The sequence below is a fragment of the Rhineura floridana genome, chromosome 6 (assembly GCF_030035675.1).
Source record: "Rhineura floridana isolate rRhiFlo1 chromosome 6, rRhiFlo1.hap2, whole genome shotgun sequence".
Taxonomy (NCBI): domain Eukaryota; kingdom Metazoa; phylum Chordata; class Lepidosauria; order Squamata; family Rhineuridae; genus Rhineura; species Rhineura floridana.
In genome coordinates, this window is record NC_084485.1 from 16,371,073 (window position 1) to 16,395,327 (window position 24,255).

The 24,255-nt window shown below is 44.7% G+C and overlaps 1 protein-coding gene across 2 annotated transcripts in view; it reads right to left on the bottom strand.

Moving 5' to 3' along the window:
* Positions 1-24,255, bottom strand: part of CDH4 (cadherin 4) — a 1,183,781-nt gene that overhangs the window by 119,544 nt on the left and 1,039,982 nt on the right. For both annotated transcript variants that reach the window (XM_061631103.1, XM_061631102.1), the window contains exon 8: positions 20,857-20,994. In XM_061631103.1, coding sequence (XP_061487087.1) covers positions 20,857-20,994 — 138 coding nt within the window. The remainder of the gene's footprint in view (positions 1-20,856; positions 20,995-24,255) is intronic.

Here is a 24,255-nt window from a genome sequence, read left to right on the forward strand (position 1 = left end):
CACAGTCTACCAGGGAGGTTTCCTGATCAAAATGGAAGAGCCCTATAAGATGGCGACCGAGAAGGACGTACAGCTTGGAGCTCCACGCATCACCCTATAATGACTTGCCTTTATGTTGCTGTCACCGTGGCTTGTCACTGCTGTCTGTCGTTGCAGCCTGTTGTCACTGTGTCTAGGCTAGGCTGGCCGTCTCTCCCACTGTTGCGGCTTGCCCGAGCCCGGACATTGTTGCGGCCTCGGCCGCTGTGGGGCCGCGGCTTTGGATTTTGGCTGCCGCTGCTGCTGTCGACCGAGGCGCGGCCATTGCTGCAGCCGGTTCCCATGGCGTTGCGGGCCGGGTCGGGCCGTTGCTACTTGCCCGGGACGTGGACGCTCCCGTTGCTGCCGCCGGGGCGTCCTGGAGTGCGAGACTGTTGTTGTTGCCACTGCCGTCTGGGCGGGCGTTGTCGTTTGCTTGGATGTGGATGCTGTCATTGTCATCATCGTCGCGCCCGCTGTTGTCATCTGTCATCATCTGCTGTTGTCCGGACGCGGGCGTCGCCATTGTCGCGACCATCACTGATGCTATTTGGGTGTGGATCGACGAGGCCCGGTCGCTGCTGCTGTTTCCTCTCGAGGTGTGTGCCACTGTCGCTGCTGTCATCTGCTGCTGTTCGGGTGTGGGCACCGCCGCCGTCGCCGCCGCCGTTGCTGCTTGGGTGTGGATCGGCGGGGTCCGGCTGCTGCTGTGGTTCCCTCTCGGGGTGTGTGTGATGTTCCTATATTAATGTATATATGGTAAGTGTTGTTGTTTTAGAAGATACATGGTAAGTGGAGTGAAAGAGGGGGAGTGAATGGGCAGTAGAATGCAAGATGATTGGCTGAGTGTTTAAAATGGCTGAATGTATAAAAGGAAGAGTGAGAGTGGAATCTGGGGGGGAGAAGAGAAAGAGTGGATTGCTTGGTGGGGTTTGAGAGAGTTGTTTGCCAGGAGAGAGTGGAGAAGGAGGGAGGTGGAGTTCGGATTAGTATTGAGTAAAACCATATGCTTATGTGCCTTAAGAAGAAATCTTGTTAATCTTGTTAGCTTTGTTATCTGTAATAAATACTTAATTTGGTTTACCAAAGGCCTGATCCTTGGCTGGGGTTTCACAGACCAGAAGGGAGGGTAAGGTAATGACCAAGGCTGAAGGGGAACTGTAACAAATGGTGGCAGCGGTGAAGAGAATAACAATACCAGTATTCAGAGTCTCTGGGAATACTAGTATTGGGACGTTACTGGTGGTTGCCTAGCAGGGGGATCTGTTGAGATCTGTGCTAGAGCGGATAGGTAAACCATAAGAGAGTGCGGTCCAGACTGGTGGAGTCCCTGGTGGTGCCTAGAGACAGGCAGTAACCACGAGCAGGTAGGAACCTGACAGGGAGAGCCAGGGAAGGATGCCTCACAGTGTGCACTGCTATCGCTGTTGCTGCGGCTTTTGGTTGCTATTATCATCCCGTTCGAGACAGGTTGCTACTGCCGACGTCTTTGAACGCGGGCGTTGCTGCTGCTATTGCTACAGTTCCCGGCTGTTGCCATTATCCTGGCCTTATTACCATCTTGACCAAGCCGGCCACTGTTGTCCCGCCTGCCTGAGTGTTGAATGCTTTAACATCTGCTGCTATTGTTTTAATTGTGACTGTGTTTAGTGTGAATGAGTTTGAGTTTTTATATGAATGTATTAGTCTGAATTTTTGTGTGGCTAATTTGTGGATTGTGTTTAGTGTGAATGAGATTGAGTGAGTATATGAGTACATGAGCGCGAATTTATGTGTATTTTATCATGTGCCTGGGAGAGAGGGCTTTGCTCCGACCGGGGGGACTTTCGGGGGCCCCAATCAACGTAGTGACGGGTAATGGGAGGTATGGTGTTGTGAGAAGAACATGCCAGATAAGGGGAACTCGTCCCAGACAAGTCGTGTCTGTACCTTGTTCCGGTCCTTCTCACATCCGCAGGACTGTTGGTTGTCCCATCAGCCAGCTCTCAGATCTCCAGGTGCTGCTTTTAAACGCCAGGTCGGTATATAATAAGATCTCCCTCGTCCATGACTTAATTGTCGATGAAGGTGCCGACCTGGCATGCATAACGGAGACCTGGGTGGGTGATCAGGGAGGAGTTACTCTTTCCCAGCTTTGCCCACCTGGGTATACGGTTCAGCACTGTGGTAGATCCGAGGGCCGGGGAGGTGGGGTGGCTGTGTCCTATAGGAGCTCTCTCTCGCTCATCAAGCACCCTGTCCAGGTGACGACTGGCTTGGAATGCCTCCACCTTGTGCTGGGTCAAGGAGACAGACTGGGAATTCTGTTGGTGTACCGTCCACCCTGCTGCCCAACAGCTTCCCTAACTGAGCTGTCAGAGGTAGTCTCGGAGGTACTGTTGAAGTCCCCCAGACTATTAGTACTGGGAGACTTCAACATCCATGCCGAGGCTGCTTTATCTGGGGTGGCTCAGGACTTCATGGGCTCCATGGCAACCATGGGGCTGTCTCAATTTACCACTGGCCCAACGCATGTGTCGGGGCACACTCTTGATTTGATCTTTGCCACTGGACATGGAGATGGTGATCTGGAGGTGGGGAGTTTTTTATTGACCCCATTGTCATGGACAGATCACCACTTGCTGAAGTTTAGGCTTAAGAACATAAGAACATAAGAAGAGCCTGCTGGATCAGGCCAGTGGCCCATCTAGTCCAGCATCCTCCACAAGGGTGGAGGACCTATTAAGCTGGTCCAGCCTCGGAGACTAATGGATCCTCTGGGTTTCCAAAGGGCTCTGGGGGATTTTCCGGCTGATAAGACAGGCGCTCCTGTCGAAGCCCTGGTCGAACTGTGGAATACGGAAATGACCTGGGCCGTGGACATGATCGCTCCTGCGCGCCCTATCCCATGCAGAGCTCATGCAGCCCCGTGGTATACCCCAGAGCTGAGAGCGATGAAGCAAGAGAGGAGAAGGCTTGAGTGCAGATGGAGGCGTACTCCTGACGGATGCAATTATGCCTTGGTAAGTGCCTCCACTAAGTTGTATACAGAAGCGGCGAGGGCAGCGAAAAAGCGATACTTCGCTGCCACCATTAAATCATCTCTCAACTGCCCAGCGGAGCTCTTTAAAATTGTCCGAGGGCTTTTACATTCTAGTCCTCAGGATATTATAGAACCTTCAGAAACCTGCTGTAACGAGTTCGCTGGGCACTTCCAAGATAAAATCTTATGCATCCGCCGGGACTTAGACTCCAGTATTATGGCAGTTAAACCTAATGAGGTATCTGGAGCACGGTCTTGTCCTCATTTATTGGATGAGTTTCAGTTGGTACAGCTTGAGGGCGTTGACAAAGTGCTTGGACTGGTGCGTGCAACCACCTCTGTACTGGATCCTTGCCCCTCTTGGCTAGTGAAAGCTGGCAGAGTTGGAACAGCCGGCTGGGCCAGGAAAGTGATAAATGCCTCCTTGAGAGATGGAGTGGTCCCTAGTTGCTTAAAAGAGGCAGTAGTGAGACCACTCCTGAAGAAACCTTCCCTGGACCCAGATAATTTGAACAACTATAGACCGGTAGCGAATGTCCCATTCCTGGGCAAGGTCTTAGAACGGGTGGTCACCAGCCAGCTCCAGGTGCTCTTGGATGAAACCAATTATCTAGATCCATTTCAATCCGGTTTTAGGCCCGGTTTTGGCACTGAAACAGCCTTGGTCGCCTTGTATGATGACCTATGTCGGGAGAGGAACAGAGGGAGTGTTACTCTGTTGATTCTCCTTGATCTCTCAGCTGCTTTTGATACCATCGACCATGTTATCCTTCTGGGGAGACTCACGGAGTTGGGAGTTGGAGGTACTGCTTGGCAGTGGCTCCGCTCCTACTTGGTGGACCGTCTCCAGAGGGTAGGGCTTGGGGAGCATTGCTCGACACCCTGGACTCTCCATTGTGGAATCCCGCAGGGATTGGTCCTGTCCCCTATGCTTTTTAACATCTACATGAAGCCGCTGGGTGCGGTCATCAGGAGCTTTGGAGTGCGTTGTCACCAGTATGCTGATGACACGCAACTCTATTTCTCCTTTTCATCTTCTTCAGGTGAAGCTGTTAATGTGCTGAACCGTTGCCTGGCCGCGATAATGGACTGGATGAGAGCTAATAAACTGAGGCTCAATCCTGACAAGACTGAGATGCTGTTGGTGAGCGCCTTCTCTGACCAGATGGTGGGTGTTCAACCTGTTCTAGATGGGGTTACACTCCCCCTGAAAGAACAGGTTCATAGCTTGGGGGTTCTTTTCGATCCATTCCTGTCTCTCAAGGCGCAGGTGGCCTCGGTGGCACGGAATGCGTTCTACCACCTTCAGTTGGTAGCCCAGCTACGTCCCTATCTGGAAAGCGACGACCTCGCTTCAGTTGTGCATGCTCTGGTAACCTCTAGATTGGATTACTGCAATGTGCTCTATGTGGGGCTGCCTTTGAAGACAGTTCGGAAACTACAGCTAGAGCAAAACGCAGCAGCTAGACTGTTGACGAGGACTAGGCGGTCCGCACATATAACACCTGTTCTGGCTCGTTTGCACTGGCTACCTATCTGTTTCCGGGCCAAATTCAAAGTGCTAGTTTTGACTTATAAAGCCTTACACGGCACGGGACCACAATACTTAGTGGAACACCTCTCCCGATATGAACCTACCCGTTCACTACGTTCAACATCTAAGGCCCTCCTCCGAGTTCCGACTCACAGAGAAGCTCGGAGGGTCGTAACAAGATCTAGGGCCTTTTCGGTGGTTGCCCCCGAATTATGGAACAGTCTCTCCGATGAGGTGTGCCTAGCGCCTACACTTTTATTTTTTCGGCGCCAGGTTAAAACCTTTTTATTCTCCCAGGCATTTTAATTCTATCTTTTAGCTTTTAATGTATATCAGGTCGTTTAATTGTTTAATATGTATGCTTTTACTGTTTTTGTGATTCTATTGTATTTTATCCTATGTTGTGCACTGTGTGATGCGTCCTTCCCTGGCTCTCCCTGTCAGGTTCCTACCTGCTCGTGGTTACTGCCTGTCTCTAGGCACCACCAGGGACTCCACCAGTCCGGACCGCTCTCTCTTATGGTTTCTCTCCCCGCTCTAGCACAGATCTCAACAGATCCCCCTGCTAGCCAACCACCAGTAACGTCCCAATACTAGTATTCCCAGAGACTCTGAATACTGGTATTGTTATTCTCTTCACCGCTGCCACCATTTGTTACAGTTCCCCTTCAGCCTTGGTCATTACCTTACCCTCCCTTCTGATCTGTGAAACCCCAGCCAAGGATCAGGCCTTTGGTAAACCAAATTAAGTATTTATTACAGATAACAAAGCTAACAAGATTAACAAGATTTCTTCTTAAGGCACATAAGCATATGGTTTTACTCAATACTAATCCGAACTCCACCTCCCTCCTGGTAAACAACTCTCTAAACCCCACCAAGCAACCCACTCGTTCTCTTCTCCCCCCCGATTACACTCTCACTCGTCCTTTTATACATTCAGCCATTTTAAACACTCAGCCAATCATCTCGCATTCTACTGCCCATTCACTCCCCCTCCTCTTTCACTCCACTTACCATGTATCTTCTAAAACAACAACACTTACCATATATACATTAATATAGGAACATCACATTCCCCCCCCCTTAAACAACAGCAGAGTATTATTCCTGTTCCAGGATTTATACGTCGCGTTAACAAATAAAAGTCTCTATGGGGAAAATGTCTTTCTTTATTCCTCTGTCTGGTCACGTCACTGCAGTCCCAGCCACTTGCCTGGAAAGTCCATCAGCCAGTACATTGTCCTTGCCTTTTATGAACTGGAAGCCCACTTGATAGTCCTGTAGGGCCCAGGACCACCTCTGCAGCATAGTGTTATGGTTTTTCATAGTCTGTAACCATAACAAGGCCCGATGATCCGTAGTCACTGTGAATCTTCGTCCCCACATGTATGGGCGCAACTTGTTCAGTCCCCACACGACCGCTAGGCACTCCTTCTGGACCAACGAATAGTTTTTCTCCCTCGGCGTCAGCTTGCGACTCAGGTACGCCACTGGATGTCTGGTGCCTTCTCTCTCCTGTAGCAAGACGACTCCCAGCGCCAGGTCCGACGCATCTGTAGCCACGATGAATGGTTGCTCATAGTCTGGTGCTATTAATATGGGTCCTTGGCACAAGGCTTGCTTCAGTAGATCAAAAGCCTTCTGACATTCATCCGTCCATACCACCCGCTCAGAACACTTCTTCTTTGTTAATTCATGCAAGGGGGTTGCTATTTCCCCAAAATTTCTCACAAACTTCCTATAAAATCCAGCCACACCCAGAAATGCCCTTACTTGTTTTTTGGTTAAGGGGATCGGCCACGCTTGTATTGCCTCCACCTTGCTCCATAAGGGGGTGATTTTCCCACTCCCCACCTTATGTCCTAAATAGATTACTTCCTTTAGTCCAAACTGGCATTTCTTAGCTTTTATTGTGAGGCCTGCTTTTCTTAAGGCCTCCAATACTGTTGTCAGGTGTTGGACATGCTCAGGCGTCGACTTGCTAAAAATGGCCACGTCATCGATATAGGCCACTGCAAAATCTGACATGCCTCGCAACACAGTATTGATTAGCCTCTGAAATGAACTTGGTGAGTTCCTTAGTCCCATGGGTAAAGTCACAAACTCATATAACCCATCTGGTGTACTGAAGGCAGTTTTGGCTCTGGATTGCTCGTCTAGTTCCATTTGCCAAAATCCTTTACAGAGATCTAGTGTAGAGATAATGGTTGCTGCCCCCAATAACTCTAACATAGCATCTACCCTAGGCATAGGATACGCATCTGGGACAGTAATTTTATTGATTAGCCGATAATCAATGCAAAACCTTGTCGTTCCATCTTTTTTCGGAACCAGGACAATACTTGAGGCCCAGGGACTGATGGATTCCTTGATCACTCCTAATTCCAGCATATCTTCCACCTCCTTTTTTTTTTTTTTTTTCAATAATTTTTATTCAGATTTTCATAAAACATACAAGACAAAATCATAAAACATTCAAAGACAAAAAACAAAATCAAAAATAGTTAAACAAAAAGAAAAAAAGAAAAAAAAAACAAAAATAAAAAATAAAGAGTAAAATATTGACTTCCCATTTGTCAAAGATCAAATCAGTTATAAGTCTATAATATATAACAATCCTGTCTCTTAAGTCATATTATAAAATCACTTTCCTCCAGTAGTTATCTTACTTAATCATCAAAACTCATAAACATTACTTTATTCTTTCCACAAAAAGTCAAAGAGAGGTTTCAATTCTTTAAGAAATATATCTATCAATTTTTTTTTCCAGATAAACATATCGATTAATCCATCTCATTACTAATTATGATAATCTTATTGTCATAACCATAGTCAAAATAAACATTTCAATTAATCCATCACATCAGAATCTGTTAGGTTCAGTAATTTCAGTAGCCATTGTTCTATTATCTCTATTAGTTCCATTTTCCATCTTCCATCTTCAGTAGTCTTGTTAAGTCCAGTAATTTCAATGTCCAATCTTCCATTATCAGTATTCCATAATAATCTTGCTGTCAAAGCCATAGTCATATAGTAAGAGTCTGATGGGAATTACCTCTATCCCAAATATTTTCTTGCCATCCATTCTGAATAGGTTGCTGAAATACTGCTGTAAAATCATATCTCTGTTCTTTTTTTCAAAATACACTGGGTCATCTCTTAAAAGTTTTTCCATTGTCACATGGCTGCAGTTAATTCCATAGATTTTCTCTATATTGGGCTCCATCACATCATTCCAGTCCAGAAGATAATCCATGCCATTGATAACTTTATCTCTAGAATCTTCATTAATTTCTTCAGAGATAACATTGAGTTCCAAACAATAGATTTTATTTCTAAAGTCCATAGACTCCAAACCTTGTTCCTGTTCCACGTTTGTTCCAATCTCCGGGATCTCCTCTCTCACAGGGACCCCTATTCCAGTCTCCAGGGTCTCCTCTCTCACAGGGACCCCTGTTCCAATCTCCGGGGTCTCCTCTCTCACAGGGACCCCTTCCAGGGTCACCTCTCTCACAGGGACCCTTATATCTTTAATCTCCTGCTTCATTTTACTCAATTCAATTTTCGTTATCTCAATCTCATCCATTATTTTCTGAAACATAGTTATTTCCAGATTCTCAGCCACTTTCTTAATTGCCATTTTAAAAGAAAAATATAGGAAAACCACTTCTTATTTCAGCAACAATTGGGTTAATACTCCAAACTTGGTGACATCACAGTATAAACAGAGCAGACAGCCTTATCTCTCCAATAGTTAAGTAAACAAAATGCAGTTCCCAGGATCGAAACAATTAATGGCAATCGTCAAGAAACAGATTCGTCAAAATAAAATAGACCAAAAAGAGAGTAGTCTCAAAACAGTATAATATTTTTCAAAATAAAAATCTGGAATAGAAATCCCTCTTCTGTGTATATCTTTAGAATGCAAATCCAGGACAGCTTTTTGCAACAAAAACAGAGATAAGCTATTAATTAGTGCGTAGCAGAGAGAAGTTACGGCTCCCCAGTGAGATGTCAAAAACCGATCAATCTGGCAAATCTCTTTTAAACAGCAACAATTTAAGTCAAGTAAAAGAAAAATATAGAAAGAAGGGTGCTTGCCTGTTAGTGCGTTCTCTCTTAGAAGATAAGATGAACGTTCGCTTTAACAGATAGAGCTTGCTGTTGAAAATCCGTCCCACCTTCGTCGGCTGGACCTCGTCCCATAAATTAATGAGATCTGGTCGTCCCAACAAAAATAGGCTTTGAGGTTAATCTCTTCGTTTCTCCCTACCCGGGAGAAGTTTAATCAGTCAAAAAGAAAAGAAAAAACTGACTGATATATCTGAATAAGCTTCTTTTGAGGCAGGAGCCCGTCTCAAAAGCAGGCACAGGCTAAGTCACCCTTCCCGGAAGTCATCTTCCACCTCCTTTTTGATCTCATTCAAAACTTTCCCATTCACACGGTACGGAACAGATCTGATTGGGGTATGATCTCCAGTATCAATGGAATGTATAATTATACTGGTTCGGCCAGGTTTGTTGCTAAAGAGATTCCTATAGGTTTTCAAAACTCTCAGAATCTCTTCTTTTACTTCCTCCTCTACCTCCTCTGACCATTCCACTTGATCTACCCCTCCTTTGTCTTTGCTTTCCTGTACCAAATCTGGAAGTTCAGGCCCACTTCCCTCAGGGAATAAGGTAACTTGCAACACCTTTGCATCCCTGGTATGGTAAGGCTTTAACATATTTACATGAACCACTTTGCTTTTGTTTAATTGGTCTGTGGTGATTACATATGTCACTGTGTCAAGCCTTTCTCTGATGGTATATGGTCCTTCCCAGTTAGCCTGTAATTTGTCATGTTTCCTGGGTATGAACGCCATAACCATATCTCCCACATCATACACACGTTCTCTGGCTGTTTTGTCATACCAGTAATTTTGCTTCTCCTGTGCATGACTCAAATTCTCTTTCACTACTTCCATCATTGATGTTAATTTATTGCAGAATTCCAATACAAAATCTACTACAGAAGTTTTGTACTCTCCCAGAGTTCCTTCCCATGAATTTTTTAGCAGTTCCAAAGGTCCCCTCACTTTTCTAGTAAACATTAGTTCAAAGGGTGAGAAGCCTGTTGACTCCTGAGGGACTTCTCTGTATGCAAATAAGAAGCATCCCAAACGTTCATCCCAGTCTTGTGGGTGATCTTGAACATAGCTTCTTATCATGCCCTTCAAAACTCCATTGAATCTCTCAGTTAGCTCATTAGTGGTGGGATGGTAAGTAGTGGTCTTTAGATGTTTTAGACCACAACATTTCCACATACATTGCATCACTTCTCCCATGAATACACTGCCTTGATCTGTCAGCACTTCATGAGGGAAACCCAGCCTCATAAAGATTTTTAATAAAGCCTCTGCCACTACAGGGGCTTCTACAGATCTCAGTGCTTCTGCGTCTGGGTACCTGGTGGCAAAATCCACCACCACCACTAGATATTTCTTGCCATGCCTTGTGGGTTTGGAAAAAGGGCCCACCAAATCTATTCCCACTCTATAAAAGGGTTGTCCAATTATAGGAAGGGGCTTTAAGGGTGCCTTGGTCTTTACTCCACTCTTTCCCACCTTTTGGCATATTCCACAAGATAGACAATGTTGTTTTACATCCTTGGAGATATTTGGCCAATAATAATGTGCAGCCAATCTCCTCTTGGTCTTTTTTATTCTCAGATGTCCTGCACATGGGACATCGTGGGCTACCTCTAGCAATCTGGTTCTGTATTTGCTAGGTACTATCAATTGCTTCACTGGTTCACATTCATCCTTTCTCTCAGCAGGCATCCACAGTCTATATAAAATCCCATTCTCACACACAACTTGATTCCTCAGTTTGTCAGTGAAAGGAATCTGTTGGGTCAGGGCTTGTTCCTTTATCTGCTTCAAACTGATATCTTTATGCAGCTCTTCCCTGAATTGCTCTGCTTCTTCCCCAGAGACCACTTGATACAGTCTGTCTCCTTCACCAGGCCTGCTAGTGGTTGCTATGGTGACCTGAGGCTGGTTAACAGATTCCACCCTGTTTGTTTCAGCCCCCCTTAATATGGCTTCTTTTTCTCTGCCAATTTGCTGTCTGGTCACTACATAGATCTTTCCTTGGGTGCCCATTACATCCCTTCCCAGTATTACTGGTTCTTGTTACTTGTTGCTGGGCATTAATGCCTACTTTATATCGGCCCTCTCGGCCTCTCCAAGTCATTTCCACCAGGGCCACCGGCAAACTTTCTGGTTGACCCCTCACTCCTTGGATAGTCACAGTTTCCTGAGGTAATATTACCTCAGATTTTATTAAATCTGGCCTCAGTAATGTCTGAGCGGCACCAGTATCAAGCAATGCCCAATAATTTGCCCCTTGTACACTCACTTCCTCTCTCAGACTTGAATCAAGGTCTGTTACTTCTGTCCAGTTTATCTGGCAGAACTGAACCTTTTTCGCTGTTTCTAAAGCCTTGGGCTCTGTTTTCACTGTCCTTGTCTGAGCAGGATTACTAATGGGGTTGGCAACCTCACATTGAAAACGTAGGTGCCCTGGTCTACCACATTTGTAGCATAATTTCTCCTCACTTTTAGGGTACACAGATCCACTCTGGGGTGTCCTGTGCCCTTCAGATTTTAATGGAGGACTCACTCGCTGTGGTACCACATCCCTTCTGCCAGCACTATATGGTCTGGGTTTAAACTCTCTTGATGTTTTCCCCACCCAGCCAGTTCTATTGGAGGCGAAGTGATCCGCCAACTCTGCGGCCTCCTGCACAGATGTAGGGGAACGGTCTTTGACCAGGAGCCTTATTTCTGGTGGTAACTGATGGTATAATTGATCCAGTATCATGAGGCTTTTCACCTCTTCCACTGACTGACTTTGGCACTACTCATCCACTTTCCAAATATATCCATCAACTTTGCTCCCAGTTCCACAAAAGACCTCCCTGTCTGTATCTGGCAATTTCTGAAAAGCTTTCTAAAATAATCAGGCCCCAGTCTGAATCTTTTAAACACTGCTTCTTTGAATTCAGCATAGGTGACGGGCCTGTCTGAGGGGAAATATTGGTATACCTCAGCCAATTCCCCTTTAATCAGATTTGATAAATACTGCATGTATTTATCTTCAGGTAGCCCCCACAACTGAGCTGCTTTTTCAAAGGTGCTGAGGTAAATTTGAGGATGTTGACCAGGCTCATAGACAGCAAAGTCCTTTGGAGTAATTTTTATTTTTGCTCCATCTCTGTCCTTTCTTGTTTCATTAGAATTAAACTTCTCTCTTTCAAATTTTAACTTTTCTACTTGTAATTCGGCATCCACTGCTCGTTGCTTCTCCCTCTCCTCAAACCCCATTCTCATTCTCTCAGTTTCCATCTTCAACTTCTCAGCTTCCATCCTCAATCTCTCAGCTTCCAACTCTCGCTGTTTATCTTTTTCCTCAGCCTCAAAGACCCGCTGCTTTTCTTTCTCATCAGCCTCCCTCCTCAATCTTTCAGTTTCCAACTCATGCTCCCATCTTAACTTCTCTCTCAAATACTCTATATAAGCGGGATTGGTTGAGTATCCTTCTGGGATCTCTTCTCTGACAGGTTGTTTTTGCTGGGCAGTTGCAAATCCTATTAGTGCTACCCTCAATTCATCTACCCCTTTACCCTCGTGAGGTAAATTGAATGTTACGCACTTCTCCACCAGCTCTTCTCTTTTCATTTTTATATATTCAGCCATGGTGTTTGAGTTCACTCACTCTTTGCCACACACTCTTTGCCAGTCACTCTCACAAGAAATCTTGTTTTGTTATTTCTGTTTGCCACACCACTGTTCTGGATTCTCTAGTATTCGTATCTGGATTCTCTGTTGTTTGTATCCCACCGCTACTGACACCACATGTGATGCGTCCTTCCCTGGCTCTCCCTGTCAGGTTCCTACCTGCTCGTGGTTACTGCCTGTCTCTAGGCACCACCAGGGACTCCACCAGTCCGGACCGCTCTCTCTTATGATTTCTCTCCCCGCTCTAGCACAGATCTCAACAGATCCCCCTGCTAGGCAACCACCAGTAACGTCCTAATACTAGTATTCCCAGAGACTCTGAATACTGGTATTGTTATTCTCTTCACCGCTGCCACCATTTGTTACAGTTCCCCTTCAGCCTTGGTCATTACCTTACCCTCCCTTCTGATCTGTGAAACCCCAGCCAAGGATCAGGCCTTTGGTAAACCAAATTAAGTATTTATTACAGATAACAAAGCTAACAAGATTAACAAGATTTCTTCTTAAGGCACATAAGCATATGGTTTTACTCAATACTAATCCGAACTCCACCTCCCTCCTGGTAAACAACTCTCTAAACCCCACCAAGCAACCCACTCGTTCTCTTCTCCCCCCCCCGATCCCACTCTCACTCATCCTTTTATACATTCAGCCATTTTAAACACTCAGCCAATCATCTCGCATTCTACTGCCCATTCACTCCCCCTCCTCTTTCACTCCACTTACCATGTATCTTCTAAAACAACAACACTTACCATATATACATTAATATAGAAACATCACACACCGCCCTGAGAGCCTTCGGGCTGTGGGCAGTATAGAAATCGAATAAAATAAAAAATAAATTGTCGGAGGCTGTCTACCTCTGAATGGCAGGGCCTGAGACTGATCCTGTATCTTTAGGAGAAGAGAAAGTCAGCCAAGTGCAGGTGTTCTTGCAACATTGTAATGGGAAAAACCACAAGGTGGAATTCTCCCTTCCCCCTCCACAACTTTTAAAGATACAGAAGACCTCTTGGTTGCCAGGCCCAGCCTCTAAGGGGTCTTCTGTATCTTTAAAAGTTGTGCAGGGGGAAGGGAGAATTCCACCTTGTGGTCTTTCCCATTACAGGGTTGCAAGAACACCTGCACTTGGCTGACTTTCTCTTCTCTTAAGATACAGGATCAGTCTCAGGCCCTAAACCTGGCAACCCTACTCTGAATGCCAGTTACGAGGAATTGCAATTGGGAAAAGCACTGTGACACTCTGGTCCTGCTTACAGGCTTCTGGTTGGCTGCTGTGAGATATGTTGGCCTACATGAGTCCTTGGCCTGATTCAGCAGGGCTCTTCTTAGCCAGCAAGACAAATGCTTTGGGATGCAGTTCTAGACATATTTACTTGGGAGAAAAGCCTAGTGAACACAACTGGGCTTATTTCTGAGTAAATACGCACATTTCTAAGCTGTTAACATGGCTAGAACAAGGCTCTGTTTTTGCGCTCACCTGAAATGGATTTCTGACTATAACCAGGAGGCTGATTTATTTTAAAGGTCATTTTTGCTAAAGAACAGCGGTTTATATAACTGTAAAATACCTGCAGGTTTGCATTATGGAAAAGAGCAATGGGGAACATGTAAAGCTGTTTCTGGCCCTTGTAAAAGCTTTTGCTCAGTTCTCAACTTTAGAGAAATAGATGAGTTGTCCTTTATTCCTGCTTGAGGGGAAGGCTGAAGTTTCTGATCCCTTTAGCTGGATTCTAGGGAGAGACATCTTGGTGACCATAATGCCTTCTAGGCTTACATGGATGTGAGGACTTTTAATAATACTCAGGGAACGCATCCGTGCAGGCTCCCAAATTCTCTCCTTCTAAAATAGTTATATAGGAAAGAGGTTCTAACAGTTTTGACTAATCTCTACAGGAGCAAATAATATGTGAAATCAAGCCCTGTGCAAAGTACCTTTGGGGAGAGTGTATGCCTCGTAGCAGAGAAGAGCCTGTGTGGAAGGGAGGTCTTCATCCTTCTCCTTCCAGAGCTCCCCCCAATCTTTCCTCTGGTGGTCCTCCCCTCAGGGTTCCACACCGGTGCTTGTGAGGTAAACATGGTTTGGGAATGCTGGTTACAGAAGTTAGGGGTACTTTCAGGGGAAAGTGACTGGCAGGAGAATTATAGAATCATAGAGTTGGAAGGGGCCTTGTAGGCCATCGAGTCCAACCCCCTGCTCACAGCAGGAAATCCACAGCTAGAGCATCTCCTGCAGATAACTGTCCAGCCTCTGCTTGAAGACATCCAGAGAAGGGGATCCCACCACCTCCCTAGGCAGTCGGTTCCATTGCTGAACTGCCCTTACTGTCAAGAAGTTCCTTCGAATGTCCAATCTGAATCTACGCTCCTGCAACTTAAAACCATTAGACCTAGTCCTACCCTCTGGGGCAGCAGTGAACAAATCTGTACCCTCCTCTATGTGACAGCCCTTCAGGTACTTAAAGAGTGTAATCATGTCACCCCTCAGCCTTCTCTTCACCAGACTGAACATGCCAAGTTCCTTCAACCTTTCCTCATAAGACTTGTTCTCCATACCGGCTATCATCCTCGTCGCCCTCTTCTTAACCCGCTCTAACTTGTCTATATCTTTCTTAAAATGAGGTGCCCAGAACTGAATGCAGTATTCCAGATGAGGCCTGACTAATGCAGAATATAGTGGGACTATTACTTCCCTCGACCTGGAAACTATAGCTCTGTTTATGCAGCCCAAAACCGTGTTTGCCTTTTTTGCCGCAGCATCACACTGATGGGTCATGTTCAACTTGCGATCCACTACAATTCCAAGGTCCTTCTCACACGCACTACTGCTAAGCCGGGTATTTCCCATCCTGTACCCGTGCATTTTGTTTTTGTGGACTAAATGCAGAATCTTGCATTTGTCTTTATTGAATGTCATTTTATTAATTTCAGCCCAATTTTCTAGTCTATCCAGGTCCCTTTGGATTTTATTCCTGTCTTCCATTGTGTTAGCTATCCCTCCCAGTTTCATATCATCCGCAAACTTCATAAGAAAGGGTTAAGCATTCCCTTCCACATATCTGAAAGACTGCTACCTCCTCTACAGACCCTCTCAAGTAATGAGGTCAGCAGAGGGGGCTCTCTTGCGAATTCTGCCACTGTCACAAGTGCAGAGAATGCTGGTCTGAGGAAGGGCTTTCTCTGTCAGAGCCCCTAAGTTCTGGAACTCCCTCCCCATTGAGGTGCATTTATATAACTTTCACGGTACCTGAACCTGTATTAATAGCCTCAGGTGCAAGAGAGGATGCTGTCCCCTTGCCATTGCTGAGCTAAGATTCAGCTGCCGGTCTGGTCAGCTTTTGCACAGCAAATGCATTGGGCAGGGAGCGCTCCATTGTGCCCTTCACCTTATTAATTAGCTAGTGTTGTTTGTCACACCTCAGGCAGCAAAATGGCCTGGGGTGGTCCTGTTACTGAGTAGCACCCTTTTCATTCGTTGTCTAGTATTGTCTTCTGCAATGAGAACTTTGCAGTCATTTCTCTCTCACTGAGCCAGCCTGAGTGGTTAGAGTGTTGGGTTCAAATCTCCACTCTACTGTGAAGCTCGCTAGGGTGACCTTGGGCCAGTTACTGTCTGTCAGCCTAACCTACCTCACAGCATTGTTGTGAGGATAAAATTGGAATGAGGAGAAGATAATCATGTTTGTATGCCACTTTGAGATCCTTGCAAGAAAGGTGAACTATAAATGTACTACTAGTAGTGATGATGATGATGTTAGAATTTCTGTTTTTTGTTCTCTGGGGAAAGAAAACCATTTTATACACATGCCTTGCTGTCAAATGACTGCTAAAAATGTTTAGTAATTGGATGTGAATTGGCTCTGCTTTAATTCTGCAGCTTTTTATTAATTTTAATGTTGTGCTGGAGCCTTTGGCTATTTGTAGTAAAACTGAACTAATTCAATACAGAACAAACTTTTGATGAGAATGAAACATTACATTCTGCAAAAGAAATGCAAGGATTCCTACAAAAGCATAGAACACACTCCGATGGGCAGTCAACACATGGCATGTAGGTGACAGACACCTGATAGTTGCTTTAAACACCACTTATTAACTTTACTGAGGCAACAAAAGCTGCATTCAGACATGGGAATTATTACGTTAGTTTAATGGATTAAAATGGTAGTGCTTCTGTCCTGATTTCTAAAATTCCTTTCACACGTTAAGGAACTATGGCTTTTTTGGCCGTTATACTGACATTTCGCACAACGGTCTTTCACACGGCTGCAATGAATGGTGCCTTGTTCTCATCCCTCACCCGTTATACACATGTACACTGTAGTCCCCCCACAATTCACTGCTTGAGTTAGTGTCTGGACACAGGGGTGCGTGGGAGAAAAGGAGGAAGGGAACACTTCTCCCTCACCTGTGCAGGAATACCGGTACAGTTTTCGTCAGGCAAAAATTTTGGTGCACACCTAAAGGGTGGGAACACATTGCATGACAGGATGCCTGTCATGTGAATGGCTGCAGCTAGTGCAAATCTCTTGCGATCTTCCAGGTTCCTATGCTTGCAAATGGATTATTTATTTCTGGTATGGTTTATCACAAAAATTAGCACTAAGCTTCCACTGTATTCCACTAGATTTCCAGAACTAGCTTTTACATCATGTGAAAGGTAAAATATGACGTGCAAATTACCAGGTAAGAATAATGGAATAAAGTGCAGTATGGAAGCAACCAAAGTATTTGCTGAGATAGGACCTTGACGCAATTGTGCTGTTGTTTTTTTAAATGGCCACTAGATGTCACTAACTTTCACTCAAATGAAGGTTAAGAGGGAAGTTTCTGTCTTGCTTCTTCCTCCTGATAGCTTAAATGGGTTTACCGTCTTGCCTTTTCCTTTGAGCATTAGGATGATGTGCACAGCCTGCACTACATAAAGTGTAGCATGCAATCATTGTTCATGAAGAGGAGGGAAGCCTCTTGCACTGCAAGGTGAGAGAGCCAGTGTAGCTTAGTGGATAGAAACAGGGATGGGGAACTTGTGACCCTCCAGATGTTGTTGTGCTCCAGATCTCATAATCCTTGACCATTGGCCATGCTGGCTGGGGCTGATAGGAGCTCTAGTCCAGCAATATCTGGAGCATCCAGGTTCCCCATCCCTCAGCTAGTGTGTCAGCCTAGGACTGGGAACCCTTGGCTTCAAATTCTTAGTCAGCCATGAAGTTCAGTAAATGATTGGGATAGTTTCTCTCAGCCTAACCTATTTCTAGGAATGGAAAGATGTCAGCTTCATTTCTATCTGTTTCTGATTTTTCCAATCTTAAATTCATTTCTCCACAGTTCCGCAGCAATTTGCATTCTTTTTTTAAAAAAAATCCTCATGAAAATTTGTCAGCGTTTTAGTGCAAATTTCTCCTAATAAACACATTTTCATATGCAGTTTTGACTAACACACACATTTTTTCAAGTAATTTCTCCTAATGCATTTTTGTATGTTATTTTTAATAATATATTCATCTTTATGCATATTGCCCCTAATAGATGCATTTTTGTAAACCTTGGTTTCTTGGGGAACTGCATTGCAACATTCAGATAACTGCGAATTTCAAAGGATGGCTGTGTTTCAGTTCCCATATTGTTTCGGAAAGTGCAAATGTGATAAATTCAGCTTTAAATGTGAACCAAATCAATTTTCTCGCCCCCCATCCCTACCTACTTCACAGGGTTGTTGTGAGGACAACACTAAGGCAGAGGGCAATGTACATCACCTTGAGCTCTTTGGAGAAAAGAGTGGATACAAATACAATTAATAAAAAAAAATAGAAGACAAGGCTGGATTAACTTTTATTTTAACCAGGCTATAGCACCAGGCAGAAGTAAGCAAAGAAATCTTGTAAAGGGATAACAGGCAAGAAAAGTAAGAATGGCCTGGGCTGCTTCTGTGCCTTTAAGAGAGGCTTGCCGTACAGAAGTTAGCAGGCAAAGCTTTGCATGGCATGGAGCTGCACATTGTCACCTACTAATAGACAAAAGATCAAACTGCTGTTAGAAATCCAGTGGCACATAGTGATGATGGATTGCCTTTCCACACATGAAAACACACTGCTAGGTTGGCAGTCCATTAAGCATGGATTCGATGTTAGGGTGGCCAGGTGAAAAACAGAACAGGGCTCTTACACCTTTGCCAGTTGTGCAGAAGAGGAAATTTCAGCAGGTGCCAGATGATATTAAACAAATAAAGGTGCAGGAGCTCTGTCCTCTTTCTCATCAAGCCACCCTAATCCATCTTTGGATATAGATCTCAGTCCACAAGCCCATGGCATAGGGACAGGTGGAAACTGCTGGCTCTGATGTCAGCGGGGCAGTGAGTGAATCTGCTCTGAGTGTTAGTCCAAACTTTCAAGAAGTTGTTCAAGATGCTGACAGCAGTGGCACTGATGGATTTAAGATTACTCCCAAGCTACATACCTGTCCTTCAGGGAGAGTGCAATTTCCAGAACTGCCAATTTCCAGAACTTGCCACTATTCCCCAAATTCTGGATCCCTGACCATTGGCTGTGCTGACTGATGGGAGTTAAAAGTCCAACAACATCTAGAAGGCCAGAGGCTCCCCATTCTTGCCTTAAATGAGCAATACATTACAGTGTTGAACCTGTACAGCTCTCCTTAAAACCCATCACAACTCAAAACATACAATGTAAACGTTATAGACCCAAAAAAATTATTTATGACGGAAGACACTTTGCTAATGGCTGAGAAAATATAAACATCAGCATGCCTTCTCCAAGAATTATCTTTCATACAGATTTTCGTACTAAACAAGAACTTTCTTATGAAGGCACTCCCCTTCCACCCCTGCACACTCAGATTTCTTTGAATGTTCAAAAACAAGCCATTTAGAACTTTCACAATGAAGCATATCAATGAGAGAACGACGTGGGAAGGGGGAATCATAAGAACATAAAAAGAGTCTTGTTAGATCAGGCCAAAGGCCTGTCTAGTCCAGCGCCCTGTTTTCCTTGTAAAAATGTTTAAATTAACCTCATGGAATATGTTTTGCTACATATTTGTCATTTAACTGGTAACAGCATCTGAGCTGAGGAATAAATATTCCAGAATACAGATTTTCCAGACTCTGGTAGATTTTGTCAACATCTGGAGACTTCCAAGCCAGGCAAGTGCAGGAAGACCTCTAGTCCAATGCAACACTGAGACATCATCATGTCTCATCAGAACCCGTTCCACATTCCAAAATCCACTCTGATGCTTGGTAGATAAAACAAGCCAACACATGCTTCCTGGTCTGCCACAATATTTCTGGAATGCAACTGAACAGTTCTGCCCACTCCTAGTCTTGACACATAACACACACTTTTTAAAAATTCTCCCATATCTGTTTAAATAAAACCTACACTCCTCTTTGAAGGAACCTGCACACAAAAAAAGTGGATCAAAAAGTTTTATTGATGTTGCATGTGAAAACAAAGGTGCTCATGCGACCTACTTTACAGAGGGTCAGCCCTCTGTTTGGAGGCACTGTCGGTTTGGGGGGTTCCCCTACTTACAGGTGAAGAACCATATGCAGGGAGAGCAGAAAGGGCTTTGAAGTTGCCATCTACAGTTAGCAACCAGACAGCAGCCTAAACAGGCACAGAGATCACCAGGTCACAGTTTCCCTCCTGTAGTGTGATGTGTATTTCTATTTAAATACAGTCGATCCTGACTTATGGCTACCCTATGAATAGGGATTTTATGGTAAGCGGTATTCACAGGGGGTTTACCATTGCCTCCCTCTGAGGCTAGTCCTCCCCAGTTGGCTAGGGCCTGCTCAGCTTGCCACAGCTGCACAAGCCAGCCCCTGTCTTGTCCGCAGCTGCCAGCTGGGGGGCAACTCGGCTCCTTGGGACTGTGCAGCTTGCCCGCGGCTGCACAGTTGGCAGGGCACGTAACCCCTGAGTTGTGGGGGTGATCTTTAGCTGGCCCTTGACGCTCAGGAGACACAAGCGGGGATTTGAACCCACAGACTCTGGACTCCCAGCCAGGCTCTCCTCCCCACTGTGCTATACCGGCTCTTTAAATACCATAACAATGTCTAAATTTGCATCTTTTCATATAAATCAGAATGAGCAATTTTCATGCAAATCTGTGACCCTTTTGTCCACTTTTTCAGTGATGTATTTCCACTTTTTTTGATGACAGGTAACTGGCCACCCTAGTGAAAACATCCACTCACAGCATGGATAATATATATTTCCACAATCTTCATTTTCTCAGTATTTCACTTCAGAGCAAACTGGTGGCCAGCTAGCTGTGTCTCTTCATGAATCATTTCTCACATCTCTTTCCCCCCAATTTTTATTTGCTGAAACTCTTTGTTACACAATTATCTATCAAGTTCTTTCTATCTGCCAAACCGGCAAACGGAGACGAGCCGTATCAAATGTCCATGAATTACAAAGATGCTGTGTGCCCATACATCATTGCGCTGATGTATTGATACTTACGGTGCTGGCAGTGAATTCGGGTGGGTTGTCATTCACATCTGTCACCATAATGATTGCCGTCGCTGTGTTTGAGAGACCGTAGTTAAGATTTCCTTCCATATCTGTGGCCTGAACGATGACTGTGTACTGCTGAACTTTCTGGGAGGGAAAACAACAAAAGGGACAAGAATGTGAAATGTTATTTTCTTCTCTTCATACTTTTCTGCAACTTTAATAACGAATAAAAAAATGCTATCCCCATTGCAAAAAACAAATATAAAATGTTAGGACAAACTTTTATTTGTACTGTAAGCAGAAAAGAGAGTGGGGGCACTAATCTTTGTATCTCTCTAGCTCACCTCCCAATAAATGATGCATTAATGTGTGGCTGGTTCTGGACATATGAAGTGAATAAAACTTGCAAGCTGTGTTTACACAAATCCCGTAAATCCTCTTTGGGTGTCTAGTTGCCCATCATGATGAGAGTTGTGTGAGGGAGAACTAGTTCTACCTTCTCTGCTACATCGCCAAGTCCAGCTCGATCACCATCTAGGGATCTCAGTGGAGGCTGGTCCATTAGGGCAAATGGAGCACTGCCCCACCAACCTTAGTTTCCCTCAGCCAACCCCCACCTGCCTATCACCTTCCTTACACAAACAGTCCAGGTGGTGGCGCTGGTTGTCAGCTTCCTCCTCCTTAGTCTCAGTGTTGTCTTTGTAGAATTCAGAAGGGGGGAGGATGGAGCTCATTGGCTCTGGCTCCTCCGAGTGTTGGCCCATACCACTCCCAATAGATGCCAACCACCGCTGGTGAATCTGTCAATTTTGGTTTCTGTCAGTTTCTCATTTTTCCAGTCTTCAGTTCAGTTCCCACATTTCCACACCAGCTGGCTTTTTTTTTTTAAAAAGTCCTTATGAAAATTCATCAGTATTTTAATACAAATCTCTCCCAACATGCACATTTTTGAATGCAATTTTGCTTAAAATACATATTTTTGTTACAGGATTTCCCACTCACATAATGCATTTTTGTATGTTATTTTCACTAATATATGCATTTGTATGCTCACTCTAGTATGTTTGTAGTGTATTGCATTTATTTAATTCCATTTATGAATCACTTTGCATAAAATATCTCAAACCAATTTTGCAATAAAAACAATTACAAAGTTTCACATATAAAAACTATTACAACAATTAAACATTTGCACATGCAAAAACAATGGAAAACACTTTCACATGTAAAAAAATTCAAATGCAATACAGATACAGACTGGGATAAATAACGTTGTACACATTACTCGTCTGAAGAACGGCATTGCACAATTCACAGAAGTGTGAATTTTGAAGGATGGCTGTGTTTCCTTTGCATATTGTTTTGAAATGTACAGATTAGGGAGGTTTGCCTTTAAATGAGAACTGAATCAGATTTATCCTCAATCCTTACAACTCCCGTCAGCCCCAGTCACCACAGCTATATCTATCTAAAGCAGACTAGAGGACTGCTAGCATGAGATAGTGGTGACAATGTTGAACTTAGACCAGTTAGACCTGACTCAAATTACTCCAGAGATCATTGTGCCAGCACAATTACTAGGGACTAAACCCCTTGGAGCTTAGCAGTACTTCCAAGCAAGCATGCACAAGAAGTCACTGTCAACCTAATCCTACCACACAGGACAGTCGTGAGGATAAAAGGGGCAGGGCTGGCCCTATCCTTAGGCAGAGGAAGGCAATCAGAGATATAGTAGATATGGAGGGGTGGCAGCACCCCCAGACATTCCTCCTAAGCTGCCTGACCATTCTTCTCTGCTGGAGAGCAGAGCTATGTGGGCTGCTAAACTATTGCACAGATGCAGTAGAAATGCTGTCCCTTTGCCAGTGACCACTCAGCGTCTGCACATGGGATGGTGGCACCACAGGTACACAGGAAGCTGCCTTATTCTGAGCCAGACCATTGGTCCATCTAGCTCAGTACTGTCTACACTGACTGGCAGCAGCTCTGTAGGGTTTCAGGGAGAAGCCTCACACAGTTCTTCCTGGAGATGTGTGGGATTGAACCTGGGACCTTCTACATGCAAAGCAGATGCTCTAGCACCAAACTAGGGCTCTTCCCCCTGAGCTATAGCCTTTCCCCATCTTGTCCTTTGCCTCAGGCAGCAAAATATCTTGGCCTGGACCTGAAAAGGGGATAGCCCCACATACACAGACCTAACCTAACTTGGAAAACAGCAGCTACAAATGTGATTAATAGCAACGCGAGGGGGGGGGCAGAGGATGAACAGAGACTTTTAGTGGTGGTATTATTTTTTTCAGTGGCATAAGAGGTGCTATTTTCCCCTTATAAAACCCAAAATGAAAAGGGAGAATTACCAGTGCAATTATCAATCGAACAACTATAAATACCTGCAACACTGGCTCAGTGAGTACTCAGGCAGACGAAAAGCCATTAAATGAGTTGCTAATATTGATGCAGAGATTTAGAAAGGGAAGGAAATCTCAACACAACAATTGCCTTATTGGTCTTATCATTCCAAAGTGCCTCCTTTACTAGGAATAATCAAAACTGAATTTCCTCCGAGAGTCAGGATGTCCCATCTGCTATTGACTGGTATCACCGGCCACAGGAATGAACAAAACAAGTATGATTTTTGATGGTGTTTAACTTCAGACACACAAAGCTGAATGTAGCCTACTAGCAATGTCTGGTGGTGTGACAGGAGCTTGATAACCCCGTAGGCTGTGTAGTCATAGGCAGCTAAAGCTAAGCCCTTGCTGGTTTACCATACATCGCTATGTAGTTTTATTGAGCTGCTGATGGGTCGTGTTTGGTTTGGTGGGTCACAAACTGAGAGCCATTTGGCTTGCTAGGTCATAGGCTTTCTCTTCAGAATTATCATTTTGGCTTTCCCAACAGTAGATTTTCAGATTCTATGTCAGCCAAGGTTGGGGATGTCTGTGGGGGGATGGTTGGACAATTCACAGGGGCTTCTGGGTTATTTATTTATTTATTTACTGCCGCTCCTGCTGCCTGGCAATACAAAAAAACTACAAATGGAAACACACATATTCAAAACAAAACCCATGGGCTTATTGCTAGAGGAGACTGGTAGCTCCGATGTCAATGGGGCAGTGAATCCGCTCCGGGTTTCAGTCTGAACTTTTAAGGTGCTGTCCAAGGTTCTGAGCTCCTTAAAAGTTCAGACTAAAACCTAGAGTGGATTCAGTGCTCCACTGACATCTGAGCCACCATTTTCCACTGCTTATCACCTCAACCAGCTGGATGTGTTCAGTTTGGTGGGTCACAAGTTGTCCAGACCTGACTAGTATGGGGAGTAGCCAACATGTTGCCTTCCAGATGTTGCTGGATTCCAGAGCTCCCATCAGCTCCATCCAGCATGGCCAATGGTCAGGGGTGATA